Here is a 13311-nt window from a genome sequence, read left to right on the forward strand (position 1 = left end):
TGTTTGGCTTCCTGGATTATTGCTAGAGACAGCAGTCTGACCTCCTACAAGTCTGACTTAGAGCAGGCTGGCTTCCTGGGCTGGTTACTGTAGATAACAGGTTGGCTTCCTGGGCTGGTTGCTGCAGATGGTGGCTCTGAGTCTTATTTTCTATGTGGTTTGGCCATTGTCCATTTGTATGCAGTCTGTGACTTACAATGGATGGACACACGATATTGTTGACTTACAATGGGTTTATTGGGATGTGATCCCATCATAAAGTCAAGGCACATTCAGTCTGTCAGTTGAGTTGTAAGAAGGGGCATGAGTTTTCCCGATGGACAGGAGTGGAAGACCAGCCCAGGCAGGGGCATAAAGTGGGTGGAGCAGGAAGCAGGGTGAGGGAGGGTGTGCTGCACTGTTGTCACATGGTAGGGGGGTGGGGTGGAGGTGGGAGACCTGAGGTTGCGTGGGCGACCAAGGGCTAGAGGTCAAGGGCCTTGTGGTCCACGCTGGTGAATTGTGACTTAACTTTGATCATTTAGACACTTGGGGTGTTCAGGGGGCCATCCTGGTGACGGTCTGGAGGCTGGGTCGGTAATGGGAGCACATGAAGGATGGAGCTCAGTTAGAAGGCAGGAGTGTGCAGGGTCTCCCACATGAGTTCATGAGATGTTGGGCTAGGGGAAGAGCTGCTAGCATCTGTGTTCTGGGCTCAAGTCACCTCTCCCTCTCCTCCCCACCCTCCTGCATCCTTTTCTGCCACCATCACCACCATGTGGCTGCTCTAGTCTACAAACATCCCCTCCACTGTAACCCATTGCCCTCTCCTCACCCATTTATAACCCCCCTCACCCAGACTGTGCAGATGCCCATGGTGTGGCCCCATCCCATGACTAGCATCACGGCCCCCACCAGGAGGACCAGGTTTGAACCCAACCAGGCTGTGCAGGGCCTGGGTGCTGTGTCCAAGGACGACGGGGTCTGGCTTACAGCTCCCCTGCCTTTGTCTTGCAGTGTACTGTCACCCTACAGGTGGCCCACATGAGCAACCAGGATATTGAGAAGACAGGTATGTCCTTCCCTGGAGCTTACCCTTAAGGGCCTACCCTGCCTTTCTCCATGCACAGCTGGATGAGTTCTTGGGGACCTTCAAAACCCAGCCCTTGAGGCCTACAGAAGGAATGTGACCAGGCTAGGGTCCCTGGAAGCTACAGGGTCTAGATGCCAGATCTCCAGACATCTGGCTGAGGCCATCCCAATATGCCTATTTGTCATCTCTAGACCTAAGACCCATGAGATATAAGACATAAGTCTCCAAGGCGCTGCAGAGAGATGAGGATGGTCATCTCCAAGAGCCCCAGTGTGTGGAGCGGGGTCCAGGGATCCATAGTTCCTGAGGGTGGAGGGGCCCATGGTAATGTTCTGGGGAGGACATATGTCCCTGTTGGGGCCTCTTGGCCATGCTTTTAGTCAGGAGATGATCACTGGGGACAGAATGATGGAATGGGGAAAATACCTCAAACCTCCTGGGCCCCAGGCCTCTGAGCCCACCCTGGACTGTGTCTCCCCAGGAGCTGAAGATCTCCTGGGCATAATGGCAAGAGAGGCAGCCAGGCAGAAACTGATGGTCCCTGGGTCCACTGCGCACAGGGCTCTGTCCTCAAAGCCTCAGCACTTTCAGGTGAGGACCATCCAGGTTGCAAGTTCATGGGACTCACCTGACACTCTTGTTTGCTGTGTTCCCAGGCCACCTCACCCCTCCCCAAGGTCATGGTAGAAACGCAGAGCTTCAGACCCGGCTTCAGGCCCTCAGATCCTTGCCACATGCCTTGCTCCTCCCATGGCCATTCTGGAAACTTCTGCCTGTAGCTGAAGCCACAGAGCCCCAGTGAGGCAGTAGGAGAGCCAGCTGTGCACTGGCAGGCCCTGGTACCTGCTGGGGAAGCAGCGCAGATGACAGAGATCCTGCCCTCTCAGAGTCCTCGGGTTGTTGGCAAAACAAAGTGGGGCACAGGCAAAGTTAAATTAACTGTACAGGAGAGGCTGGGGAGTGTCTGATCTGAGGGGACCTATGGAAAGGTCCACATTTCCATGTGAATTCAGGAACCCTCATCCCACGGCTTATCAACTTTCCTCTGGCTTCTAGCCTGTGGCCTAACATTCCTGCCGTGGTTTTACCTGCTCCCCAGCCTGCTCCTCGCGCAGCAGCTGGGAGTCTCCTGGACTGCTCCTCTTCCTCTTCCTCTTCCTGCACCCAGGCAGTGGCCAAGTCCTAGCTCTTAACGTCACCCACTGCTCCCATTTCCCCCTCCCACTTCCATTCCCTGGCCTGAGCCACCACCACCTCTTCCCTGGACACGTCAGAAGGCTTTTCCTGAACCCCCCAGCCTCCAGCTCTCTCCTGTCCGTTTTCCAACCAAAGTGTCCTTTCAAAGATGTCACTCTTATGCCAAGCACCTTCTTCAAAAGCCCCAGTGTCTTCCGCACAAGATCCAGTTCCTTTTGCAATGGCTTCCCAGGCCCTTGATAACCCAAGCCTGTCTCTCCAAGTCCATCTCCTCCTAGCCTTCTCCCAGTGGATTGTCTGTCTCCACTGTGGCTAGGGCTACAACTTTCTTTCTTTTCTTTCTTTCTTGCTTTCTTTCTTTCTTTCTTCTTTCTTTCCTTCCTTCCTTCTCTCTTTCTTTCTTTCCTTCTTTCTTTCTTTTTTTTCCTTCCTTCCTTCTTTCCTTTCTTTCTTTCCTTCTTTCTTTTTCTTTCCTTCCTTCCTTCTTTCCTTTCTTTCTTTTCCTTCCTCCCTCCCTTTCTTTCTTTCTTTTCCTTCCTCCCTCCCTCCCTTCTTTCTTTCTTTTCCTTCCTCCCTCCCTCCCTTCTTTCTTTCTTTCTGTCTTTCTGTCTTTCTTCTCTTTTTTTGAGATGGAGTCTTGCTCTGTTTCCCAGGCTGGAGTGCAGTGGCACGATCACAGCTCACTACAGTCTAGACCTCTGGGCTCAGGTGATCCTCCCACCTCAGCCTCCCGAGTAGCTGGGATTACAGGCATGCACCACCACGCTCAGCTAATTTTTTTGTAATTTTTGTAGAGACGGGGTTTTGCCATGTTGCCCAGTCAATCTGGTCTCGAACTCCTGGGCTCAAGCGATTCTCCCACCTCGGCCTCCCAAAGTGCTGGGATTACAGGCATGAGCCACTCACTGCACCTGGCCTAGAATGTTTTCTTATCAGAATAATGTTGTCCCAGCTGGAGAAGGCCCTCAATATCAGCTCCCCATGTGTTCTCCCCTTAGGTTCGAGTGAAGGTGTTTGAAGCCCGACAGCTCATGGGCAACAACATCAAACCAGTGGTGAAGGTGTCCATCGCAGGCCAGCAGCACCAGACACGCATCAAGATGGGAAACAACCCTTTCTTTAATGAGGTGGGCTGAACGGGGCACATCAGGCAAGGAGCCAGCCAAGGGCTGGGCATCCCCAGTGGGCAGCCGGCAAGCTTGCTCCTTGACTAGGGTGTCTTCATGTGTTTGTTCCACAAGCATTTACTGAGTGTCTACTGAGGACCAAGCACTGAAAATACAGAACAGGATAACACAGAGCCCTGTATCTGAGGAGCTGGTGGGCTGGTGGGGGCACAACTCATGAATCCATAAACAATTACAACAGAGCAGATCGTGGTTTACAGAGGTCTGGGAGCATTGCTATTGGAGGTTTGAAGCACAGACCCAGACCATGTACGTCTCATTGCTGCTGGAGCCCCAAATTGTAGCACTGTGCCTGATACACAGTAGATGCTCCATAAATACTTGTTGAATTAATTAGTAAATGAACAAATAAAAGATAAAAGCACAGTGGAAGCTGGAAGAAGTAAGTGAGTAATGAGGCTGGGGGTGGCGGAGAGGACTCAGAAGGGCTCCAGCAACCCTGAAGGAAGATTTTACCAGGGAAAGACAGATAGGATGGGAAAAGATAATTCAGGAAAAAGTGATGGTGTTTTCAAAGGCCTAGAACCAAGCAAGCCACAGACTTGACAGCAGAACTATAGCTATGGGTGTGGCTGGAGGAGACTGGCTGGTGGGAAGCCTACAGTGTGGGCTGGGGTCCCATCCTGGACACTACTCAGGAGCCATGGAGGACTTAAGCAGGGGGGTGACAGGCCTAGGTTTGCATTTGGGAAAGGAGTTTCTGGCTGCCATGGGGAGCAGAGACAGAGTGGACTGGCAGGGCAACCTAGAGGGAGGTGTGGGCTCAAATCTCCATCCTGGGCAGCTAGCTGGGCCCTGAGTTCTCCAGGAATCTCATACCATTCCCCATTCTGGGCAGAAAACCCTCCAGGAGGCTGGGTGTGGTGGCTCATGCCTGTAATTCCAGAACTTTGGGAGGCTGTGGTGAGTGGATCACCTGAGGTCCGGAGTTCGAAACCATCCTGACCAATATGGTGAAACCCTGTCTCTTTTGTAAAAATACAAAAATTAGCCACATGCAGTGGCGGGTGCCTGTAATCCCATCTATTCAGGTGGCTGAGGCAGGAGAATTGTTTGAACCCGGGAGGTGGAGGTTGCAGTGAGTTGAGACTGCACCACCACACTCCAGCCTAGGCGACAGAGTGAGACTCCGCCTAAAAAAACAACAAAAAAAAGGAAACCCTCTAGGAGCCCGGGAGGCCTCTGCTTCTGGGGGAGCATGAAAGAAGTGGCACAAGTTGAGTATCCCTTACCCAAAATGCATGGTATCAGAAGTGTTTTGGATTTCAGATTTTTTTTGGGAATCTGGAATAGTTGCATTGTACCGGTTCAGCATTTAATATGAAAATCTGAAACCCAGAATGCTCCAGTGAGCATTTCCTGTGAGGGTCATGTTGGCGCTCAGAAAGTTTCAGATTTTGGAGCATTTTTTATTTCAGATTTTTGGATTAGGAATACTCAACCTGTACTTGTAAACCCGTTGAAATGGGTAAAGTTGTGGAAAGAAGCACATTATTCTGAGCTTTCCGATTCACTGAGTGCTTGGGTGAAGTGGTGGAAGAAATCGTCCACTCTACCCCAATTCTCTCTGCCTCAGATCTTCTTCCAGAATTTTCATGAGGTTCCTGCAAAGTTCTTTGATGAGACCATCTTAATCCAGGTGAGGAGCCAAACTGGTCCCCAGTAAGGTGGGTTTCTTGTCCCACTTCAATACTGGGAAGCACTGCAGCTCCGGCCCCCGCCCTTAGAGCCAGGGGCACTTCAGATTGTCTTCCTGAACCCTACCACTTTCTTCACCCCCCCGGCACCCAGATTATTCATTCATTTACTCATTTATTCAACAAACGTTGTGGATTGCCAACTGCCAGGCCCTGAACTGGGCGCCAAGGTGAACAAGGCAGCCCCTTCCCATGTGCCAGGATTTTCAAGCCGCCAAAGGCCCTTCCAAGTAGAATACTCCATTCCCTAACCAAAGGGAGCCCAGTAACAATGGTGAACACGTGGTTATCAAGTGCCTACTATGTGCCCAGCACAGGGCTAAGGAGAACAAAGAGGCCTCTTCCTTTGAAGAATTTATGTTCTTGGGAATAAAGGCACAGAGGAAACAACCAGGACAGCATGTAATGGATAACGTTGAGTGCAACACCTTGCTTTGTGTTGACTTGGGGCAAGGAAATTGACCTCTCTGATCAATTTCCTCATCAGTAAAATGGAATTAAAAATCTGAACCTCACAGGGTTCCTCTGAGAGTGAAATGAGAACACCCATGTGCAAGTGTCTGCCCCATTAGGAAGCATTCAGTACGTCGGGAGGATCCTGGTTGTGCCTTTGCTATACCTCTTACAGGGGCTGAGGGAAATTGGGATTGTGAATAATTAAAATATTTCTGGGAACTCCCTTGCAGGTGGTGAACTCCTCAGCAATGAGATACAAAGCAGAGATCGGGAGATTTCAAGTGAGTACTGTACATGGGAGGAGGTTCGGGGAAACAGTTATTAAAACAGAGACCCACGCTGGGCTCCATGCCCAAGTCTAGGGAAAAGGACTTGGATTTTCACACAGAAAGATCCAGACTCAGTCGGGTGCGGTGGCTCACACCTGTAATCCCAGCACTTTGGGAGGCCGAGGCCGGCGGATCATGAGGTCAGGAGATCGAGACCATCCTGGCTAACACAGTGAAACCCTGTCTCTACTAGAAATACAAAAAATTAGCGGGGTGTGGTGGCGGGCACCTGTAGTCCCAGCTACTCGGGAGGCTGAGGCAGGAGAATTGCTTGAACCCCGGAGGCGGAGCTTGCCGTGAGCCGAGATTGCACCACTGCACTCCAGCCTGGGCAACAGGGTGAGACTCCATCTCAAAAAAAAAAAAAAAAAAAGAAGAAAGATCCAGACTTGCAGACTTGTATCCACCTACCAACTGGGTGACTTAAACAAGTTATTCTGAGCCTCTACTTCCTCATCTGTAAAAGGGAGATGATAATATACTCAATCTGGAGGGTGATTGTGAGGATTAAAGTATATATAAAGTTTATGAAAGCTCGGGGCGCCATGTTGAACTCCACACTCCCATAATACTGTGGACACAGTTCAAATCTCTGCCTCCAGGAAGTAGAAGCAGAGGATCCAAAAGGTCAGCCTACATGTTAGGGAAACTCAGAAAAAGATTGCTGCCTGTGAGGACAGAGTGAAAAGATGTGATTTGGAAAGACAGGCTGAGAGATTAGGAGAGTTTACAGTCATGATGGGCTAAACTAAGATTCTCCAAATCCAAAAAGATCAGGAAAAGGTAGGTTGCTAGGTTAAATACAGGATGCCTGGTTACATTTAATCTTAGATAAACAAAAAATACATTTTAAATATAAGTATGTCCCAAATATTACATGGCTTCTCACCAAATATTGCAGGGGACATATATGTATTAACAAAGTAGTCATTGTTTATCTGAAATTTTAATTTAAGTGGGCATCTTCTATTTTTGTTTACTAAATCTACAATGTTAGGAAAGGGGCACCACCCTTGGAAAAAAACATACAGAGACAGAGATTCTAGAAATGTTAGATGGTAGGAGGTGAAAAATGTTGTGCTCTTGACAAAGGCCACTGCATGATTTCTAGACAGTGACCAATGACATAAACTAAGTTATAGAGGTCAGAGAAAACCTGAATTTAACCAAGCTTCTTTTTTTTTTTTTTGAGACATGATCTTGCTTTGTCACCCAGGCTGGAGTGCAGTGGTGCAATCCCAGCTCACTGCAGCCTTGAACTCCCGGGCTCAAGCAATCCTCCCACCTCAGCCTCCCGAGTAGCTAGGACTACAGGTGTGCACCACCGCACCTGGCTAATTTTTAAAATTTTTTTGTAGCGAATGGGTCTCACAATGTTACCCAGGCTAGCCTAGAACTCCTGGGCTTAAGCCATCCTCCCACCTCAGCCTCCCAAAGTGCTGGGATTACAGGCATGTGTCCACCACACCCAGCCGAGCTTATTTTTTTATTTCTTTTTGTTTTGGTATCATGAACTCCCATATCCTCATCACTCATATTCATCAATTCACAGTCAATTGTGTTTTATCTACACCTAGCCCCCTTCACCTTCACCACTGGATTATTTTGAATCAAATCTCAAGCATCACATCATTTTATCTTTCTACATTGCAGTATGTATTGCAAAAACATAAGGATTTTATTAAGCATAGCCACATACAATTATCACATCTAAAAATCTTTATAATTCCTAGGTAGCATTAAATACCTAGTCAATGTTCAAATTCCCCTAATTGTTTTACATATTTCTTTTACAGTTTGTTCAAATAAGGATTCCAGGCTGGGAACGGTGGCTCACGCCTGTAATCCCAGCACTTTGGGAGGCCAAGGCAGGCGGATCACCTGAAGTCAGGAGTTCAAGACCAGCCTGGCCAACATGGCCATCTCTACTAAAAATACAGAAATTAGCTGGGTGTGGTGGCACATGCCTGTAATCCCAGCTACTCATGAGGCCGAGGCAGGTGAATCATTTGAACCCAGGTGGTAGAGGTTGCAGTGAGCCAAGATTTTGCCACTGCACTCCAGTCTGAGCGACAGAGAGAGACTCTTGTCTCAAAAAAACAAAAACAAAAAACAAATCAGGATTCCAAACCAGGTCCACTCATTGCAAGTGGTTAATATGCATTTTAGTTTCCTTTTATTCTGTTGGTCCTCTCTGCTCCCCCACTTCCTTTTTTTTTTTTTTTTTTTTTTTAATTTGCAACTTATTTGTTAAGGAAACTGGGTAGTTGGACCTGTAGCGTTTTCTCTGGTCTGGGTTTTGCTGATTTCATCTTCAGGGAATCATTTTGCATTCCCCCACCGCATTTCCCTATCTAGAGTTTAGATCAGTGTGAACCAATTTGTTGGCAAAGTGACTTTAGCAGAAGGCACAGAATGTCTGCTGGTCTCTCATTTTATGTTGTTAACAGCTAATGATGATCATTGCCTGGATCTGTTGCTTCATTAGGAGTGACTGAGTTTCTATTCTGTTTTTTTATTTTTATTTTTTAATTTATATATATTATATATATATATATATATATTTTTTTTTTTTTTTGAGACAGAGTCTTGCTCTGTCACCCAGCCTTGAATGCTGTGGCGTGATCTTGGCTCACTGCATCCTCTGCCTCCCAGGTTCAAGCTATTCTCATGCCTAAGCCCCCCGGGATAGCTGGAACCACAGGCACGTGCCACCATGCCCAGCAAATTTTTGTATTTTTAGTAGAGATGGGGTTTCACCATGTCGGCCAGGCTGGTCTCAAACTCCTGACTTCAAGTGATCTGCCCGCCTCATCCTCCCAAAGTGCTGGGATTACAGTCATGAGCCACCATGCCTTGCCCTGTTTTTTTTATGTTACGGTTTTATTGAGGTGTCATTGACATATTTAAAATGTACAATTTAAAATGTACAATTTGATATATTAAAAATATGTGCACACCCAGAAAAAAACATCATCACAATTAAGATAATGAATATACTCATCACATCTGTAACCTCCAAAAGTTGCCTAATGGACCTTGGGAATCACTCTGTCTCATTCCCATCCCACCCGCTCCATCCCCAGACAACCACTGATCTGCTTTCTGTTATTATATGAACATTTCTTTCCTAGAGTTCTTATTAATAGATAAGTATTGCCTAGAGTTCATATCAATAGAATCATACATTCTCTACCCTTTTGTGTCTGCTTTCTTTCCCTCAGCATTGCTATTCTGAGATTTATCCATGTTGTTGCACTTGTCAGCAGTTCATTCCTTTTTATTGCTGAGTAATAGTCCAGCGTATGGATATACCACAGTTTAATTATCCATTCCCTTGTTAACGGACATTTAGATTGTTTCCAGTCTGAGGCTGCTATAATGGGGCCGTGTAAACATTTGTGTACAAATCTGAGCGTGGACATAAGCTTTAATTTCTCTTGGGAAAATACTTAGAAGCAGAATGACTAAATCATATGGTAGGTATATGTGGTATATGTTTAACTTTTTTTTTTTTTTGAGATGGAGTCTTGCCCCGTTGCCCAGGCTGGAGTGCAATGGCGTGATCTCGGCTCACTGCAACCTCCCCCTCCTGGGTTCAAATGATTTTCCTGCCTCAGACTCCCAAGTAGCTGGGATTACAGGCACCTGCTACTACATGTGGTTAATTTTTGTATTTTTAGTAGAGACAGGTTTTCACCATGTTGTCCAGGCTGGTCTCGAACTCCTGACCTTGTGATCAGCCCACCTTGGCCTCCCAAAGTGCTGGGATTACATGCGTGAGCCACTGCACCTGGCCAACTTTTTTTTTTTTTTTTGAGACAGAGTCTCGCTCTGTCATCAAGGTTGGAGTGCAGTGGCACGATCTCAGCTCACTGCAGCCTCTGCCTCCCGGGTTCAAGTGATTCTCCTACCTCAGCCTCCCGAGTAGCTGGGATTACAGGTGCATGCCACCATGCCTGGCTAATTTTTGTATTAGCCCGCCTCGGCCTCCCAAAATGCTGGGATTACAGGTGTGAGCCACTGCACCCAGACGTGTATGTTAAACTTTTTAAGGAAAATTTCTAAAAGTTTTTTTCCAAAATTCCAAACAGGTTCTGCCACTGTACATGCCCACCAGTAGTGTATTAGAGTTTCAGTTGCCCCACATTCTCCACAATACTTGATCTAGTCCATCTTTTTTATTTTAGCCATTCTAATGGTGTGTAGTAACATTTCGTTGTGATTGTAATTTAAACCTTCCTAATGACTAACGATGTTGAGCATCTTTTCATGTGCCTGTCATCTGTATATCTTCTTTGGTGAAGTGTCTGTTCAAATCTTTAGTTTGTTTTCCTTGGATTGTTTGTTTTCTAACTATTGATATATGATTTGCAAATATTTTCTTCCAGAGGATGACAGCCCATTCATTTTCTGTTTTGTTTTTGTTTTTTTTTTTTTTTTTGAGACGGAGTCTCGCTTTGTCACCCAGGCTGGAGTGCAGTGGTGTGATCTCTGCTCACTGCAAGCTCCACCCGCTGGGTTCATGCCATTCTCCTGCCTCAGCCTCCTGAGTAGCTGGGACTACAGGCGCCCACCACCACGCCCGGCTAATATTTTTTGTATTTTCAGTAAAGACGGGATTTCACCGTGTTAGCCAGGATGGTCTCGATCTCCTGACCTCGTGATCCACCTGCCTCAGCCTCCCAAAGTGCTGAGATTACAGGCGTGAGCCACTGTCATTTTCTTAACAGTGTCTTTCAAAAGCAGACGTTTTTCATTTTGATGAAGTCCAATTTATCAAGCTTTTATTTGTTTCTTTCTTGCTTTTTTTTGAGACAGAGTCTTGCTCTGTCGCCCAGGCTGGAGTGCAGTGGCGCAATCTCGGCTCGTTGCAAGCTCCGCCTCCCGGGTTCACGCCATTCTCCTGCCTGAGCCCCCCTAGTAGCTGGGACTACAGGCGCCCGCCACCACGCCCAGCTAATTTTTTGTATTTTTAGTAGAGACGGGGTTTCACTGCGAATGTGGTTTCATTTTTAGTAGAGACAGGGTATCTCCTGACCTCGTGATCTGCCCACCTCGGCCTCCCAAAGTGCTGGGATTACAGGCATGAGCCACTGCGCCCGGCCAATCAAGCTTTTCTTTGATGGGTTGTGCTGTGTTGCTGTATCTAAGAACACATTATGGGTGGCCATAATGTTCTGTGGCAGCTTGCCCCACATGTGTCACCTTCCATCCCGAACCACATTCCTCAAACCTCTGTGTCAGAAACTATCTCCAAGGGGAAAGAGAAAACCCGTAGTTACTTTGTCAACTCCTACCTCTTACCTTAACCATCCTCTTCCCCAGGACCGGTGAGCACTTCCCTGACCCAGGAGTAGGGTAGAGTCGGGCTGTGTTGGCCAAGAGGGTGGCACAGTGCAGTGTCGAGGAGCTTTTCCATGCAGGCTTTCTCACTGACTGGTTGTAAGACTTTGGGCACCTCTCTCAAACTCAGTATCTTCCTCTGCAGAGTAGAGGTAATAATGGGCCTACCTCCCAGGCTGCTGTAAAGATAGATGAAAGGAGTTAGGGCAGAGAACATACTGAAGCCCCAACAGCTAGTAGTTGGGTCAGGTTAGTTGGTATTACAAATCTTGGCTGCAGGCCCTAACTAATCCTCACCCCACTCTTGTCTTTTCAGACAGATATTGGGTTTATCTACCATTCTCCAGGTAGGTAACACTTATGGCAAATATGTATGTCTTCTGAGAAAAATCAGGCCAGGGGTCAGAATATCTTAAAATCCCCATATGTCCAACACATGGGTGGAGGGGAGTATTGGAGATCGTAAATTATTTTCTGTATTTGATAATATTTCACTGTACATTGTGGTATTTTATTTTACCTTATTTTTTAATTTAATTTTATTTTTTGAGATGGAGTCTCACTCTATTGCCCAGGCTGGAGTGCAGTGGCTTGATCTTGGCTCACTGCAACCTCTGCCTACTGGCTTCAAGCAATTCTCCTGCTTCAGCCTCCCAAGTAGCTGGGATTACAGGCATGTGCCACCACACTCAGCTAATTTTTTATTTTTAGTAGAGATGGGGTTTCACCATGTTAGCCAGGCTGGTCTCGAACTCTTGACCTCGGGTGATCCGCCCGCTTCAGCCTCCCAAAGTGCTGGGATTACAGGCATGAGCCACCACACCTGGCCTATTTTAATTTATAGTAATAGCATCTTTCTCTGAAAAACTCAGGGCATCCCTTTGGGTCAAGTGCTAGCCTTATATTACAATCCTGGGTTAGATTTCTATTTTTTGAGGCCAGTATTGGGAGATTAAAGTTTGAGGGGAAGTTACCTTACCTGGCTATAACGTACACACTAGGTTGAGGAAAATGCTTGCCTCTACAGTGCCTGGTTCCAGACCAGGCCACAGTGAGAACAGTAGGTTGCCAAGGCATAAACAGGGGTACCTGTTTCCTAGAGGCAACAGCTGGCAGCCTTGTGAGCACACTATCATTGCTTCGTGGTACGAGTGACTCCTCTTTTCCTCTGCCACTGGATAGAAAACAGGATGCCTGAGACATATTTCCACCTTTCCCTCCTGCTAAAACAAAGGCTGGTTTCAGGGGAGAAGGAAGGAGGCTGGAGGCGGATCTCCCATGGCCTTTCTGCCTCTCTAGGTCACACACTCCTAAGGAAATGGCTGGGCCTCTGCCAGCCAAATAACCCTGGCAGTGGTGTGACAGGCTACCTGAAAGTCACCATCTGTGCCCTCGGTGTGGGAGACCAGGCCCTGGTGAGCTGCCCCTAATGCCCCAGGAACCTTTCCTATCCTGGCTGCCTCCTGGGGGCACCCCTGGGCCTCACCCTGGACATTGACAATCACCTCTCTCCTGTGTCCGCTGCGTCACTGCAGGGTTGTCCCATCCCCCCTGCACCAAGTGGGAAGTTGGGGAAGCAAAGTCTGGTGTCCTTGCCTGTGACCTCCCCATTAGCTTGACTATATCAGCTCTCTGGTCTCTCCAGATAGATCAAAAGCTGCTCTATGGCGCCGAAGACACCGATATTCAGATCTTCAAGTCAGTGGTAGTCCCGATCAACATGGCTTACTTACAGTTCTTCATCTACTGCGCAGAGGACCTTCACCTCAGTTAGAGTCTGGGTGCAGGGGAGGCAGCAGCCCTGAGGTTCCCTACACGGTGGTACCCTGGATCCTCATGGAGTTTCCTCATTCCTTTTGGCACTAAACTACGGTTTGGGGTAGGGGGACAGGGTGAGACTGGAATGCCCCAAGACTTGTCCTGTGGAGGTGCCACGGACACCCTTTCAAATGGGCCTCACACTCCGAGCCTGTCTATGATGGCCAGATGCAAACTCAAGGCTCCCTATGTCCCCCCACCCCATGCCA

At 47.8% G+C, this 13311-nt stretch overlaps 1 protein-coding gene across 29 annotated transcripts in view; it reads left to right on the forward strand.

The window, feature by feature from the left end:
* The window catches only part of FER1L5 (fer-1 like family member 5), a 61801-nt gene that overhangs the window by 5832 nt on the left and 42658 nt on the right, over positions 1 to 13311 (forward strand). For 19 of the 29 annotated variants that reach the window (XR_008522059.1, XR_008522058.1, XM_024242137.2 and 16 more), the window contains 8 exons: positions 997 to 1051; positions 1554 to 1663; positions 3268 to 3396; positions 5033 to 5095; positions 5840 to 5890; positions 11601 to 11631; positions 12584 to 12699; positions 12930 to 13053. Coding sequence is in view for 25 of the 29 variants with exons in the window: in XM_024242137.2 (XP_024097905.2) it covers positions 997 to 1051; positions 1554 to 1663; positions 3268 to 3396; positions 5033 to 5095; positions 5840 to 5890; positions 11601 to 11631; positions 12584 to 12699; positions 12930 to 13053 (679 nt within the window). In the remaining 4 variants the exon portion in view is untranslated. The other 10 variants (XM_054547169.2, XM_054547173.2, XM_063713345.1 and 7 more) reach the window with 9 other exon arrangements.

The sequence above is a fragment of the Pongo abelii genome, chromosome 12 (genome assembly GCF_028885655.2).
Source record: "Pongo abelii isolate AG06213 chromosome 12, NHGRI_mPonAbe1-v2.0_pri, whole genome shotgun sequence".
NCBI classification, from domain to species: domain Eukaryota; kingdom Metazoa; phylum Chordata; class Mammalia; order Primates; family Hominidae; genus Pongo; species Pongo abelii.